This window comes from Oncorhynchus gorbuscha, linkage group LG11 (genome assembly GCF_021184085.1).
Source record: "Oncorhynchus gorbuscha isolate QuinsamMale2020 ecotype Even-year linkage group LG11, OgorEven_v1.0, whole genome shotgun sequence".
Classification (NCBI taxonomy): Eukaryota; Metazoa; Chordata; class Actinopteri; order Salmoniformes; family Salmonidae; genus Oncorhynchus; species Oncorhynchus gorbuscha.
In genome coordinates this window covers 70,268,521-70,284,298 of record NC_060183.1, presented here as the reverse complement: position 1 = coordinate 70,284,298, position 15,778 = coordinate 70,268,521, and the positions used below count along the sequence as shown (strand labels likewise).

General features: G+C 48.4%; 1 protein-coding gene across 13 annotated transcripts in view; it reads right to left on the bottom strand.

Annotated features, from left to right (window-relative positions):
* The window catches only part of LOC123989345 (calcium/calmodulin-dependent protein kinase type II subunit beta), a 93,145-nt gene that overhangs the window by 1,762 nt on the left and 75,605 nt on the right, over positions 1–15,778 (bottom strand). For all 13 annotated transcript variants that reach the window (XM_046290289.1, XM_046290283.1, XM_046290285.1 and 10 more), the window contains one exon: positions 15,292–15,337. In XM_046290289.1, coding sequence (XP_046146245.1) covers positions 15,292–15,337 — 46 coding nt within the window. The remainder of the gene's footprint in view (positions 1–15,291; positions 15,338–15,778) is intronic.

Here is a 15,778-nt window from a genome sequence, read left to right as displayed (position 1 = left end):
ATCTGATCTCTTAAAACTTTCGTACATTCTTTTTCTATTATCTATACAATGGGCCGTAATTTATTTTAGCCCAATAGGCCTGGCATATTCCCACTTTTTCCCACAAACGTAATAGACTACCTATTGAAAAACGTAAAATAAACAACTCTGCATCTCTGCCCAGCCTGGCAAGAGTGGCCCAAAGGGGGTTTAGCATCCCCAGCGGCTCTGCAAGCGCTGAAAGGATATTCTCTACTGCAGGCCTACTTTCCAGGCACCATCACATGAGCATGAAGCCCCAGACTTTCTCGTGTTTCAAAGGCACTGTTGACTGAAGCCAAATAAGGCATTTTACATTTCCTTTGTATTTAATTCTAAGTCAGTCGCAGACTACAGCATATGCGAAATTTATAGACTTTAATGATTTAATACAACAAACTGTTGCTTAAATGCTAAGCACTTTATGTCCCTACCAGCCTAGTGCTTCACAATGTATTTCTTTGTAGGTGTTAAGGGATTTTTATGAATAATGACTAAATTATGTATACATTTAAATCAGAACTATGACTAAACAGAATACTACTATGTTACTGTATGCATGTATGAATCTTATTATAATCATAATACTGAATGTAATTTGTGTAGTTTTCGTTCAGAATTAGAAGGACTTTCTGTTCCTTGTTATAAACGAATGGAGCTATCGTCAGACTGGCTGTAATGCTGTGTTCCTTACAGGACATCCTGTCTCTACCCAGGGAGGGGAGAGGTGGCAGACAATGTGGGAAGGCTTGTGAACTATATTTCCATTATATCGGAGAGAAGGAGGAGCAGCATTCAAAACGCTATGACAAAATGTGATATAAACCAATGTACATTGTGTTATGATCAGTACTCTCGAGAATAAACACTAATAATTGATTTTGAGACAGGTCTCTGTCCATTTTATGAAAATAAGTATCTTACAAATACATATGTTTAAAAAAAAAAGACAGGAAATATTATATTTACATGTAGTTAAGGTCGGAAGTTTACATACACCTTAGACAAATATATTTAAACTCAGTTTTTCACAATTCCTGACATTTAATCCAAATAAAAATTCCATGTCTTAGGTCAGTTAGGATCACAACATTAATTTAAGAATGTGAAATGTCGTAATAATTGTAGAGAGAATTATTTATTTCAGCTTTTATTTCTTTCATCACATTCCCAGCGAGTTAGAAGTTTACATACACTCAATTAGTATTTGGTAGCATTGCCTTTAAATTGCTTAACTTGGGTCAAATGTTTCGGGTAGCCTTCCACAAGCTTCCCACAATAAATTGGGTGAATTTTGGCCCATTCCTCCTGACAGAGCTGGTGTAGCTGAGTCAGGTTTGTAGGCCTCATTGCTCGCACACGCCTTTTCAGTTCTGCGCACAAATGTTCTATGGGATTGAGGTCAGGTGCTTTGTGATGGCCGCTCCAATACCATGATTTTGTTGTCCTTAAGCCATTTTGCCACAACTTTGGAAGCAAGCTTGGGGTCATTGTCCAGTTGGAAGACCCATTTGCGACCAAGCTTTAACTTCCTGACTGATGTCTTGAGATGTTGCTTCAATATATCCACATCATTTTCCATTCCTCATGATGCCATCTATTTTGTGAAGTGCACCAGACCCTCCTGCAGCAAAGCACCCCCACAACATGATGCTGCCACCCCCATGCTTCACGGTTGGCATATGTGTTTTAAAGGTTTGTGGTAAAACGGTTGGAGCGAGTGGTCGCATCTGCACGTCGCTCCAACGGGTAGTATAACTTTTTCATTATATTTCATTATATCACAACGGTTTGATTTGTCTTATCTTAGCAATTTCTTCTCAGCTAGCTACATAGCCGTCTTTGTATCAAAGATAATTGCGTAATTATCGTATTTCGCCGTCCTAACGTAGTCTTCACTAGCCAGCTAGCTAACGTCCACTGATTAGCTGCACTGAGAAACTATTACTATTACACTCAACTGATTAGTTTAGTGTTAGCTACCTACATAGCTGTCTTTGCTGTCTTCGTATCATCGTATCATCGTATCCAAGATAATTGTGTTGTTTAGGTTTAGAGTGTGTAGTCTTAGAGTGATTATCTTAATTTACCGAGGTTAGCTAGCCAGCTATTTGTCGTCCTTAACGTAGGTGACTCTGCTAGCTAGCCAACAGCTAGCCAACGCTAGCCAACGTCTTCTGTATAGAACTCAACTACCCGGTCGCATTCACAGGTTGTATCACTTTTTCACTTCATTTCATTACAGTACAACGGTTTGATTTGTTTGATCGTAGCTAGCTACTTAGCTAGCTACATAGCCGTCTTTGTATCAAAGATAATTGTGTAGTCTAGAGCGATTTTCTAGGTTCGCTAGCCATCTATTGTCGTTCTTTTAACGCAACGTAACGTAAACAACACTGCTAGCTAGCCTGCTAGCCCCCGAATAGCAACACTGCAGAAACTATTACACTCAACGGAACGACTTGATTAGTGTAGTGTCAACAACGCACCCACTGCCAGCTGGCCTACTTCAGCAGTACTGTATCATTTTAATCATTTTAGTCAATAAGATTCTTGCTATGTAGCTTAACTTTCTGAACATTCGAGACGTGTAGTCCACTTGTCATTCCAATCTCCTTTGCATTAGCGTAGCCTCTTCTGTAGCCTGTCAACTATGTGTCTGTTTATCCCTGTTCTCTCCTCTCTGCACAGACCATACAAACGCTCCACACCGCGTGGCCGCGGCCACCCTACTCTGGTGGTCCCAGCGCGCACGACCCACGTGGAGTTCCAGGTCTCCGGTAGCCTCTGGAACTGCCAATCTGCGGTCAACAAGGCAGAGTTCATCTCAGCCTATGCCTCCCTCCAGTCCCTCGACTTCTTGGCACTGACGGAAACATGGATCACCACAGACAACACTGCTACTCCTACTGCTCTCTCTTCGTCCGCCCACGTGTTCTCGCACACCCCGAGAGCGTCTGGTCAGCGGGGTGGTGGCACCGGGATCCTCATCTCTCCCAAGTGGTCATTCTCTCTTTCTCCCCTTACCCATCTGTCTATCGCCTCCTTTGAATTCCATGCTGTCACAGTTACTAGCCCTTTCAAGCTTAACATCCTTATCATTTATCGCCCTCCAGGTTCCCTCGGAGAGTTCATCAATGAGCTTGATGCCTTGATAAGCTCCTTTCCTGAGGACGGCTCACCTCTCACAGTTCTGGGCGACTTTAACCTCCCCACGTCTACCTTTGACTCTTTCCTCTCTGCCTCCTTCTTTCCACTCCTCTCCTCTTTTGACCTCACCCTCTCACCTTCCCCCTACTCACAAGGCAGGCAATACGCTCGACCTCATCTTTACTAGATGCTGTTCTTCCACTAACCTCACTGCAACTCCCCTCCAAGTCTCCGACCACTGCCTTGTATCCTTTTCCCTCTCGCTCTCATCCAACACCTCCCACACTGCCCCTACTCGGATGGTATCGCGCCGTCCCAACCTTCGCTCTCTCTCCCCCGCTACTCTCTCCTCTTCCATCCTATCATCTCTTCCCTCCGCTCAAACCTTCTCCCACCTATCTCCTGATTCTGCCTCCTCAACCCTCCTCTCCTCCCTTTCTGCATCCTTTGACTCTCTATGTCCCCTATCCTCCAGGCCGGCTCGGTCCTCCCCTCCCGCCCCGTGGCTCGACGACTCATTGCGAGCTCACAGAACAGGGCTCCGGGCAGCCGAGCGGAAATGGAGGAAAACTCGCCTCCCTGCGGACCTGGCATCCTTTCACTCCCTCCTCTCTACATTTTCCTCCTCTGTCTCTGCTGCTAAAGCCACTTTCTACCACGCTAAATTCCAAGCATCTGCCTCTAACCCTAGGAAGCTCTTTGCCACCTTCTCCTCCCTCCTGAATCCTCCGCCCCCTCCCCCCCCCTCCTCCCTCTCTGCAGATGACTTCGTCAACCATTTTGAAAAGAAGGTCGACGACATCCGATCCTCGTTTGCTAAGTCAAACGACACCGCTGGTTCTGCTCACACTGCCCTACCCTGTGCTCTGACCTCTTTCTCCCCTCTCTCTCCAGATGAAATCTCGCGTCTTGTGACGGCCGGCCGCCCAACAACCTGCCCGCTTGACCCTATCCCCTCCTCTCTTCTCCAGACCATTTCCGGAGACCTTCTCCCTTACCTCACCTCGCTCATCAACTCATCCCTGACCGTTGGCTACGTCCCTTCCGTCTTCAAGAGAGCGAGAGTTGCACCCCTTCTGAAAAAACCTACACTCGATCCCTCCGATGTCAACAATTACAGACCAGTATCCCTTCTTTCTTTTCTCTCCAAAACTCTTGAACGTGCCGTCCTTGGCCAGCTCTCCCGCTATCTCTCTCTGAATGACCTTCTTGATCCAAATCAGTCAGGTTTCAAGACTAGTCATTCAACTGAGACTGCTCTCCTCTGTATCACGGAGGAGCTCCGCACTGCTAAAGCTAACTCTCTCTCCTCTGCTCTCATCCTTCTAGATCTATCAGCTGCCTTCGATACTGTGAACCATCAGATCCTCCTCTCCACCCTCTCCGAGTTGGGCATCTCCGGCGCGGCCCACGCTTGGATTGCGTCCTACCTGACAGGTCGCTCCTACCAGGTGGCGTGGCGAGAATCTGTCTCCTCACCACGCGCTCTCACCACTGGTGTCCCCCAGGGCTCTGTTCTTGGCCCTCTCCTATTCTCGCTATACACCAAGTCACTTGGCTCTGTCATAACCTCACATGGTCTCTCTTATCATTGCTATGCAGATGACACACAATTAATCTTCTCCTTTCCCCCTTCTGATGACCAGGTGGCGAATCGCATCTCTGCATGTCTGGCAGACATATCAGTGTGGATGACGGATCACCACCTCAAGCTGAACCTCGGCAAGACGGAGCTGCTCTTCCTCCCGGGGAAGGACTGCCCGTTCCATGATCTCGCCATCACGGTCGACAACTCCATTGTGTCCTCCTCCCAGAGCGCCAAGAACCTTGGCGTGATCCTGGACAACACCCTGTCGTTCTCTACTAACATCAAGGCGGTGGCCCGTTCCTGTAGGTTCATGCTCTACAACATCCGCAGAGTACGACCCTGCCTCACACAGGAAGCGGCGCAGGTCCTAATCCAGGCACTTGTCATCTCCCGTCTGGATTACTGCAACTCGCTGTTGGCTGGGCTCCCTGCCTGTGCCATTAAACCCCTTCAACTCATCCAGAACGCCGCAGCCCGTCTGGTGTTCAACCTTCCCAAGTTCTCTCACGTCACCCCGCTCCTCCGTTCTCTCCACTGGCTTCCAGTTGAAGCTCGCATCCGCTACAAGACCATGGTGCTTGCCTACGGAGCTGTGAGGGGAACGGCACCTCAGTACCTCCAGGCTCTGATCAGGCCCTACACCCAAACAAGGGCACTGCGTTCATCCACCTCTGGCCTGCTCGCCTCCCTACCACTGAGGAAGTACAGCTCCCGCTCAGCCCAGTCAAAACTGTTCGCTGCCCTGGCCCCCCAATGGTGGAACAAACTCCCTCACGACGCCAGGACAGCGGAGTCAATCACCACCTTCCGGAGACACCTGAAACCCCACCTCTTTAAGGAATACCTAGGATAGGTTAAGTAATCCCTCTCACCCCACCCCCCCCCTAAGTTTTAGATGCACTATTGTTAAGTGACTGTCCCACTGGATGTCATAAGGTGAATGCACCAATTTGTAAGTCGCTCTGGATAAGAGCGTCTGCTAAATGACTTAAATGTAAATGTAAATGTAATGTAAATGTGTTCTTTGGCTTGCAAGCCTCCCCCCTTTTCCTCCAAACATAATGATGGTCATTATGGCCAAACAGTTCTATTTTTGTTTTATCAGACCAGAGGACATTTCTCCAAAAAGTATGATCTTTGTCCCCATGTGAAGTGTAAAACCGTAGTCTGGCTTTTTTTTATGGCGGTTTTGGAGCAGTGGCTTCTTCCTTGCTGAGCGGCCTTTCAGGTTATGTCGATATAGGACTCGTTTTACAGTGAATAAAAATACTTCTTTACCTGTTTCCTCCAGCATCTTCACAAGGCCCTTTGTTATTGTTCTGTGACTGATTTGCACTTTTAACACCAAAGTACATTCATCTCTAGGAGACACGTCTCCTTCCTGAGTGGTATGACGGCTGCGTAGTCCCATGGTGTTTATACTTGCATACTATTTGTACAGATGAATGTGGTACCTTCAGGCGTTTGGAAATTGTTCCCAAGGATGAACCAGACTTGTGGAGGTCTACAATTTATTTTCTGAGGTCTTGGCTGATTTTTTTATATTTTCCCATGAAGTCAAGCAAAGAGGCACTGAGTTTGAAGGTAGGCCTTGAAATACATCCACAGGTACACCTCCAATTGACTCAAATGATGTCAATTAGCCTATCAGAAGCTTCTAAAGCCATGACGTCATTTCCTGGAATTTTCCAAGCTGTTTAAATGTAACGGATCTGAAACGGCTAGCTTAGTTAGCGGTGCGCGCTAAATAGCGTTTCAATCGGTGACGTCACTTGCTCTGAGACCTTGAAGTAGTAGTTCCCCTTGCTCTGCAAGGGCCGCGGCTTTTGTGGAGCGATGGGTAACGATGCTTCGAGGGGTGACTGTTGTTGATGTGTGCAGAGGGTCCCTGGTTCGCGCCCGGGTATGGGCGAGGGTGCGGTCTAAAGTTATACTGTTCCAAGAAAGGCACAGTCAACTTAGTGTATGTAAACTTCTGACCCACTGGAATTCTGATACAGTGAATTATAAGTGAAATAGTCTCTGTAAACAATTGTTGGAAAAATTCCTTGTATCATGCACAAAGTAGATGCCCTAACCCACTTGACAAAACTATAGTTGTTAACAAGAAATTTGTGGAGTGGTTGAAAAACGAGTTTTAATGACACCAACCTAAGTGTATGTAAACTTCCCACTTCAACTGTAAGTATTCAGACCCTTTCCTCAGTACTTTGTTGCGATTACAGCCTCAAGTCTTCTTGGGTTTGACACCGCAAGCTTGGCACACCTGTATTTGGGGAGTTTCTCCCATTCCTCTCTGCAGATCCTCTCAAGTTCTGTCAGGTTGAATGGCGAGTCTCGCTACACAGCGTTTTTCAAAGATGTTTGATCGTGTTGAAGTCCGAGCTGGGCCACTCAATGACATTCAGAGACTTGTCCTGAAGCCCCTGAGGGGTCTTGGCTGTGTTATTAGGGTCGCTGTCCTGTTGAAAGGTGAACCTTCACCCCGGTCTGAGGTCCTGAGCGCTCTGGAGCAACTTTTCATCAATGATGTCTCTGTACTTTCCTCCCTTCATCTTTCCCTCGATCCTGTCTAGTCTCCCCCTGCTGAAAAACATTTCCACAGCATGATGCTGCCACAACCATTCTTCAGCGTAGGGATGGTGCCAGGTTTCCACCAGATGTGACGCTTGGTATTTAGGCCAAAGAGTTCAATCTTGGTTTCATCAGACCAGAGAATCTTTTTGCTCATGGTCTGAGAGTCTTTAGGTGCGTTTTGGCAAACTACAAGCTGGCTGTCATGTGCCTTTTACTGAGGAGTGGCTTCCACCTGGCCACTCTACCATAAAGGCCTGATTGGTGGAGTGCTGCAGAGATGGTTGTCCTCCTGGAAGGTTTTCCCATCTCCACAGAGAAACTCTGGAGCTCTGTCAGAGTGACCATCGGCTTCTTGGTCACCTCCCTGACCAAGGCTCTTCTCCACCGATTGCTCAGTTTGGCCGTGCCAAACTCTAGGAAGAGTCTTGGTGCTTCCAAACTTCTTCCATTTAAGAATGATTGAGGCCACTGTGTTTCTGGGGACCTTCAATGCTGCAGACATTTTTTGGTACCCTTCCCCAGATGTGTGCCTTGACACAATCCTGTCTTGGAGCTCTACGGACATTTCCTTCGACCTCATGGCTTGGTTTTTGCTCTGACATGCACTGTCTGTCATGTTTGTCATTTATTATCATGTCTCGTCCCTGTGCTCCCCATTCTATTCGTTTCCCTCTGCTGGTCTTATTAGGTTCTTTCCCTCTTTCTATCCCTCTCTCTCCCCCTCCCTCTCTCACTCTCTCGCTCTCTCTTCTCTCTATCGTTCCGTTCCTGCTCCCAGCTGTTCCTATTCCCCTAATCATCATTTAGTCTTCCCACACCTGTTCCCGATCCTTTCCCCCTGATTAGAGTCCCTATTTATTCCTTTGTGTTCCGTTCCTGTCCCGTCGGTTCCTTGTTTAGTATTCACCGTGCTGTGATTGTGTTTCGCCCTGTCCTGTCGTGTTTTTTGCCTTCATCAGATGCTGCGTGTGAGCAGGTGTCTCTGTCAACTACGGCCTGCGCCTACCCGAAGCGACCTGCAGTCTGTGGCCGCTTCTCCTGTTATTCCCCTCTACAGACTAGAGGATGTCTGTTATTCCCTGTTTGGACTTGAATAAACTCTGTTTCTGTTAAGTCGCTTTTGGGTCCTCTTTCACCTGCATGACAGAAGGAACCGACCAAGGAATGGACCCAGCGACTTCAGACGCTCGTTACACTGCCGTCGAGATCCAAGGAGCCATGCTCGGCAGACACGAGCAGGAATTGTCTGCTGCTCGCCATGCCGTGGAGAACCTGGCCGCTCAGGTTTCCGACCTCTCTGGACAGTTCCAGAGTCTACGTCTCGTGCCACCTGTTACTTCCTGGCCTGCCGAGCCTCCAGAACCTAGGGTTAATAACCCACCTTGCTACTCCGGGCAGCCCACTGAGTGCCGCTCCTTTCTCACGCAGTGTGAGATTGTGTTCTCTCTCAACCCAACACATACTCTAGAGAGAGAGCTCGGGTTGCTTACGTCATTTCACTCCTTACTGGCCGGGCTCGAGAATGGGGCACAGCTATCTGGGAGGCAAGGGCTGATTGCTCTAACAAGTTCCAGAACTTTAAAGAGGAGATGATTCGGGTTTTTGACCGTTCAGTTTTTGGTAGGGAGGCTTCTAGGGCCCTGGCTTCCTTATGCCAAGGTGAACGGTCCATAACGGATTATTCTATTGAGTTTCGCACTCTTGCTGCCTCTAGTGAGTGGAACGAGCCGGCGCTGCTCGCTCGTTTTCTGGAGGGACTCCACGCAGTGGTTAAGGATGAGATTCTCTCCCGGGAGGTTCCCTCAGATGTGGACTCTTTGATTGCTCTCGCCATCCGCATAGAACGACGGGTAGATCTTCGTCACCGGGCTCGTGGAAGAGAGCTCGCATCAACGGTGTTTCCCTGCTCCGCATCGCAACCATCTCCCTCCTCTGGCTTTGAGACTGAGCCCATGCAGCTGGGAGGGATTCGCATCTCGACTAAGGAGAGGGAACGGAGGATCACCAACCGCCTGTGCCTCTATTGCGGAGTTTGTTAATTCATGTCCAGTAAGAGGCCAGAGCCCATCAGTAAGCGGAGGGCTACTGGTGAGCGCTACTACTCTGGTCTCTTCATCTAGATCTTGTACTACTATGTCGGTCCATCTACGCTGGACCGGTTCGGGTGCTACATGCAGTGCCTTGATTGACTCTGGGGCTGAGGGTTGTTTCATGGACGAAGCATGGGTTCGGAAACATAACATTCCTTTCAGACCGTTAGACAAGCCTACGCCCATGTTTGCCTTAGATGGTAGTCATCTTCCCAGTATCAAATTTGAGACACTACCTTTAACTCTCACAGTATCTGGTAACCACAGTGAGACTATTTCTTTTTTGATTTTCCGTTCACCGTTTACTCCTGTTGTTTTGGGTCATCCCTGGCTAGTATGTCATAATCCTTCTATTAATTGGTCTAGTAATTCTATCCTATCCTGGAACGTTTCTTGTCATGTGAAGTGTTTAATGTCTGCCATCCCTCCCGTTTCTTCTGTCCCTACTTCTCAGGAGGAACCTGGCGATTTGACAGGAGTGCCGGAGGAATATCATGATCTGCGCACGGTCTTCAGTCGGTCCCGAGCCAACTCCCTTCCTCCTCACCGGTCGTATGATTGTAGTATTGATCTCCTTCCGGGGACCACTCCTCCTCGAGGTAGACTATACTCTCTGTCGGCTCCCGAACGTAAGGCTCTCGAGGATTATTTGTCTGTGTCTCTTGACGCCGGTACCATAGTGCCTTCTTCTTCTCCGGCCGGGCGGGGTTCTTTTTGTTAAGAAGAAGGACGGTACTCTGCGCCCCTGCGTGGATTATCGAGGGCTGAATGACATAACGGTTAAGAATCGTTATCCGCTTCCCCTTATGTCATCAGCCTTCGAGATTCTGCAGGGAGCCAGGTGCTTTACTAAGTTGGACCTTCGTAACGCTTACCATCTCGTGCGCATCAGAGAGGGGGACGAGTGGAAAACGGCGTTTAACACTCCGTTAGGGCATTTTGAGTACCGGGTTCTGCCGTTCGGTCTCGCCAATGCGCCAGCTGTTTTTCAGGCATTAGTTAATGATGTTCTGAGAGACATGCTGAACATCTTTGTTTTTGTCTATCTTGACGATATCCTGATTTTTCTCCGTCACTCGAGATTCATGTTCAGCACGTTCGACGTGTTCTACAGCGCCTTTTAGAGAATTGTCTCTACGTAAAGGCTGAGAAGTGCTCTTTTCATGTCTCCTCCGTTACTTTTCTCGGTTCCGTTATTTCCGCTGAAGGCATTCAGATGGATTCCGCTAAGGTCCAAGCTGTCAGTGATTGGCCCGTTCCAAGGTCACGTGTCGAGTTGCAGCGCTTTTTAGGTTTCGCTAATTTCTATCAGCGTTTCATTCGTAATTTCGGTCAAGTTGCTGCCCCTCTCACAGCTCTTACTTCTGTCAAGACGTGTTTTAAGTGGTCCGGTTCCGCCCAGGGAGCTTTTGATCTTCTAAAGAACGTTTTACGTCCGCTCCTATCCTCGTTACTCCTGACGTCACTAGACAATTCATTGTCGAGGTTGGCGCTTCAGAGGTAGGCGTGGGAGCCATTCTATCCCAGCGCTTCCAGTCTGACGATAAGGTTCATCCTTGCGCTTATTTTTCTCATCGCCTGTCGCCATCTGAGCGCAACTATGATGTGGGTAACCGTGAACTGCTCGCCATCCGCTTAGCCCTAGGCGAATGGCGACAGTGGTTGGAGGGGCGACCGTTCCTTTGTCGTTTGGACAGACCATAAGAACCTTGAGTACATCCGTTCTGCCAAACGACTTAATGCCCGTCAAGCTCGTTGGGCGTTGTTTTTCGCTCGTTTCGAGTTTGTGATTTCTTACCGTCCGGGTAGCAAGAACACCAAGCCTGATGCCTTATCCCGTCTGTTTAGTTCTTCTGTGACTTCTACTGATCCCGGGGATTCTTCCTTATGGGCGTGTTGTCGGGTTAACAGTCTGGGGAATTGAAAGACAGGTTAAGCAAGCACTCACGCACACTGCGTCGCGCGCGCTTGTCCTAGTAACCTCCTTTTCGTTCCTGTTTCCACTCGTCTGGCTGTTCTTCAGTGGGCTCACTCTGCCAAGTTAGCTGGTCATCCCGGTGTTCGAGGCACTCTTGCGTCTATTCGCCAGCGCTTTTGGTGGCCGACTCAGGAGCGTGACACGCGCCGTTTCGTGGCTGCTTGTTCGGACTGCGCGCAGACTAAGTCGGGTAACTCTCCTCCTGCCGGTCGTCTCAGACCGCTCCCCATTCCTTCTCGACCATGGTCTCACATCGCCTTAGACTTCATTACCGGTCTGCCTTTGTCTGCGGGGAAGACTGCGATTCTTACGGTTGTCGATAGGTTCTCTAAGGCGGCACATTTCATTCCCCTCGCTAAACTTCCTTCCGCTAAGGAGACGGCACAAATCATTATTGAGAATGTATTCAGAATTCATGGCCTCCCGTTAGACGCCGTTTCAGACAGAGGCCCGCAATTCACGTCACAGTTTTGGAGGGAGTTCTGTCGTTTGATTGGTGCGTCCGTCAGTCTCTCTTCCGGGTTTCATCCCCAGTCTAACGGTCAAGCAGAGAGGGCCAATCAGACGATTGGTCGCATACTACGCAGCCTTTCTTTCAGAAACCCTGCGTCTTGGGCAGAACAGCTCCCCTGGGCAGAATACGCTCACAATTCGCTTCCTTCGTCTGCTACCGGGTTATCTCCGTTTCAGAGTAGTCTGGGTTACCAGCCTCCTCTGTTCTCATCCCAGCTTGCCGAGTCCAGCGTTCCCTCCGCTCAAGCGTTTGTCCAACGTTGTGAGCGCACCTGGAGGAGGGTGAGGTCTGCACTTTGCCGTTACAGGGCACAGACGGTGAGCCGCCAATAAACGCAGGATTAAGAGTCCAAGGTATTGTTGCGGCCAGAGAGTGTGGCTTTCCACTCGCAACCTTCCTCTTACGACAGCTTCTCGTAAGTTGACTCCGCGGTTCATTGGTCCGTTCCGTGTCTCCCAGGTCGTCCATCCTGTCGCTGTGCGACTGCTTCTTCCGCGACATCTTCGTCGCGTCCATCCTGTCTTCCATGTCTCCTGTGTTAAGCCCTTTCTTCGCACCCCGTTCGTCTTCCCTCCCCCCCTCCCGTCCTTGTCGAGAGCGCACCTATTTACAAGGTACATAAGATCATGGACATGCGTTCTCGGGGACGGGGTCACCAATACTTAGTGGATTGGGAGGGTTACGGTCCTGAGGAGAGGAGTTGGGTTCCGTCTCGGGACGTGCTGGACCGTTCACTCATCGATGATTTCCTCCGTTGCCGCCAGGATTCCTCCTCGAGTGCGCCAGGAGCGCTCGGTGAGTGGGGGGTACTGTCATGTTTGTCATTTATTATCATGTCTCGTCCCTGTGCTCCCCATTCTATTCGTTTCCCTCTGCTGGTCTTATTAGGTTCTTTCCCTCTTTCTATCCCTCTCTCTCCCCCTCCCTCTCTCACTCTCTCGCTCTCTCTTCTCTCTATCGTTCCGTTCCTGCTCCCAGCTGTTCCTATTCCCCTAATCATCATTTAGTCTTCCCACACCTGTTCCCGATCCTTTCCCCTGATTAGAGTCCCTATTTATTCCTTTGTGTTCCGTTCCTGTCCCGTCGGTTCCTTGTTTAGTATTCACCGTGCTGTGATTGTGTTTCGCCCTGTCCTGTCGTGTTTTTTGCCTTCATCAGATGCTGCGTGTGAGCAGGTGTCTCTGTCAACTACGGCCTGCGCCTACCCGAAGCGACCTGCAGTCTGTGGCCGCTTCTCCTGTTATTCCCCTCTACAGACTAGAGGATGTCTGTTATTCCCTGTTTGGACTTGAATAAACTCTGTTTCTGTTAAGTCGCTTTTGGGTCCTCTTTCACCTGCATGACACTGTCAACTATGGGACATTATATGGACAGGTGTGTGCCTTTACAAATCATGTCCAATCAATTGAATTTACCACGAGTGGAATCATCTCAAGGATGATCAATGGAAACAGGATGCACCTGAACTCAAATTCTAGTCTCATAGCAAAGGGTCTAAATACTTATGTAAATAAGGTATTTCTGTTTTTATGTTTTCGCTTTGTCATGATGTAGTATTGCATGTAGATTGATGAAAATCATTGAATCCATTTTAGAATAAGGCTGTCACGTAACAAAATGTGGAAAAAGTCAAGGGGTCTGAATACTTTCCGAATGCACTGTAATACAGTATAGACTAAATAATAGATTTGTGTTACTTCTTAGGTTCCCTGTCTGGCTCCTGACCTATTTAGAGAGTTTATATGCTGTTTAATACGACATGTAGCCTATTTGAAATGATAAGCGCTTCTTACATTCACCTTTTCATTTGTATTAAAATACTTGTCATTCAAATCAAATGGTTTGGTTTCAATCCTTCAAAACCAAATGGTACTGTAGGTCCAGGAAGTTACAATAGATGGGTTTTTGGTTCAACTGTGATTTGAATGAATGGAGCGAATTAAGAGCAGCATTTATTTGTATTTTTTGAGTGCAGAGCGGTTTTTAGCGGAGCGGTTGGAAAGGAGGTGGATGTTCTTCAGCGATGAACAGAATTTCTGACTGCTCAACTCTGCTCACTCTGGTAACTCTACAGACGGCTTGCTATTCATGGTGGTAAATCCTCTCATTCAATTCTCTCTTTTTACCTATCTCTCTCTTATCCCCCTCTCATCCTTTGAGCCTGGTATAAGTATACTTACACACACTCCTTCCAATAGCATGGTACACACACTCACACATACCCATAATATACAGTCCTGCCACGCAGGTCTCCATAGAGCTATGCAGGCCATGGAGAATGAAAACCTCAACACCAGAAAGAACTACAGATATAGTTCACCTGGCTACAGTCCTTCTCTCCTCTCCTCTTTCCTCTCCTGTGTGAGGCATGTTGAGCTCATCCAGCTATTTCTGTGCATAGATAAGACTCCTCCCTCACTCCTTCCCTCTCCCTCTCTACCTCTATCCCTCCCTCCCTCCCTCTCCCTATATCCCTCCCTCCCTCACCCTCTATCCCACCCTTCCTCTCCCTCTATCACTCCCTCACTCCCTCTATCCCTCCCTCTCCCTCTATCCCTCCCTCTATCCCTCCCTCCCTCTCCCTCTATCCCTCCCTCCCTCTATTCATCTGTCCCTCCCTCCCTCTATCCCTCCCTCTGTCCCTCTCTCCCTCCCTCTCCCTCTATCTCTCCCTCACTCCCTCTCCCTCTATCCCTCTCCCTCTATCCCTCCATCCCTCTCTCTCCCTCCCTCTCCCTCCCTCTATCCCTCCCTCTATCCCTCCCTCCCTCTATCACTCTCTCTCCCTCCCTCCCTCCCTCCCTCTATCACTCCCTCCCGCTCCCTATATCCCTCCCTCACCCTCTATCCCACCATCTTCTTCTTCTCTACTTCCCTTCCTGTCTGTTTCCTCTCTCCTTCCTCTCTTCTTCTTCTCTACTTCCCTTCCTGTCTGTTTACTCTCTCATTCCTCTCTTCTTCTTCTCTACTTCCCTTCCTGTCTGTTTACTCTCTCCTTCTTCTCTCCTTCCTCTCTTCTTCTTCTCTACTTCCCTTCCTGTCTGTTTACTCTCTCCTTCTTCTCTCCTTCCTCTCTTCTTCTTCTCTACTTCCCTTCCTGTCTGTTTCCTCTCTCCTTCCTCTCTTCTTCTTCTCTACTTCCCTTCCTGTCTGTTTACTCTCTCCTTCTTCTCTCCTTCCTCTCTTCTTCTCTACTTCCCTTCCTGTCTGTTTACTTTCTCCTTCTTCTCTCCTTCCTTTCTTCTTCCTCTTTACTCTCCCTCTTTTTGCCTCTCCTTCCTCTCTCAACTTTGTTTGGTGTTCTCATGGTGTTCAACCATAGTGCTGTATATGTGTCATGATAATAGTAGTGTGTGTGCGTGCGTGTGTGACTCACGTTTCACATCCTCATCCTCAATAGTGGTGTTGCTGTCAGATGAATCCTGCAGACACAGAGAGACATGTCAGTGACAGGTTAACCTAGCTACACACACACACACACACACACACACACACACACACACACACACACACACACACACACACACACACACACACACACACACACACACACACACACACACACACACACACACACACACACACACACACACACACACACACACACACACACACACACACACACACACACACTATTATCATGACACACACATACAGTGCTATGGTTAAAATCCATGAGAACCCCAAACTCAGTTTCCCCCATTCAGTGTGCTGTCCCATACATGCAGTGGTCTATAGCAGTAGAAACCACCAGATGGCAAGACATAGAGCACACCCACAGAGCCCTGTTCCATTTAATTCCACAAGATGGTGGTGGTGGACAAAATATCTCCACATAATGTAGTGTGGGTAGTTTTGTGTCA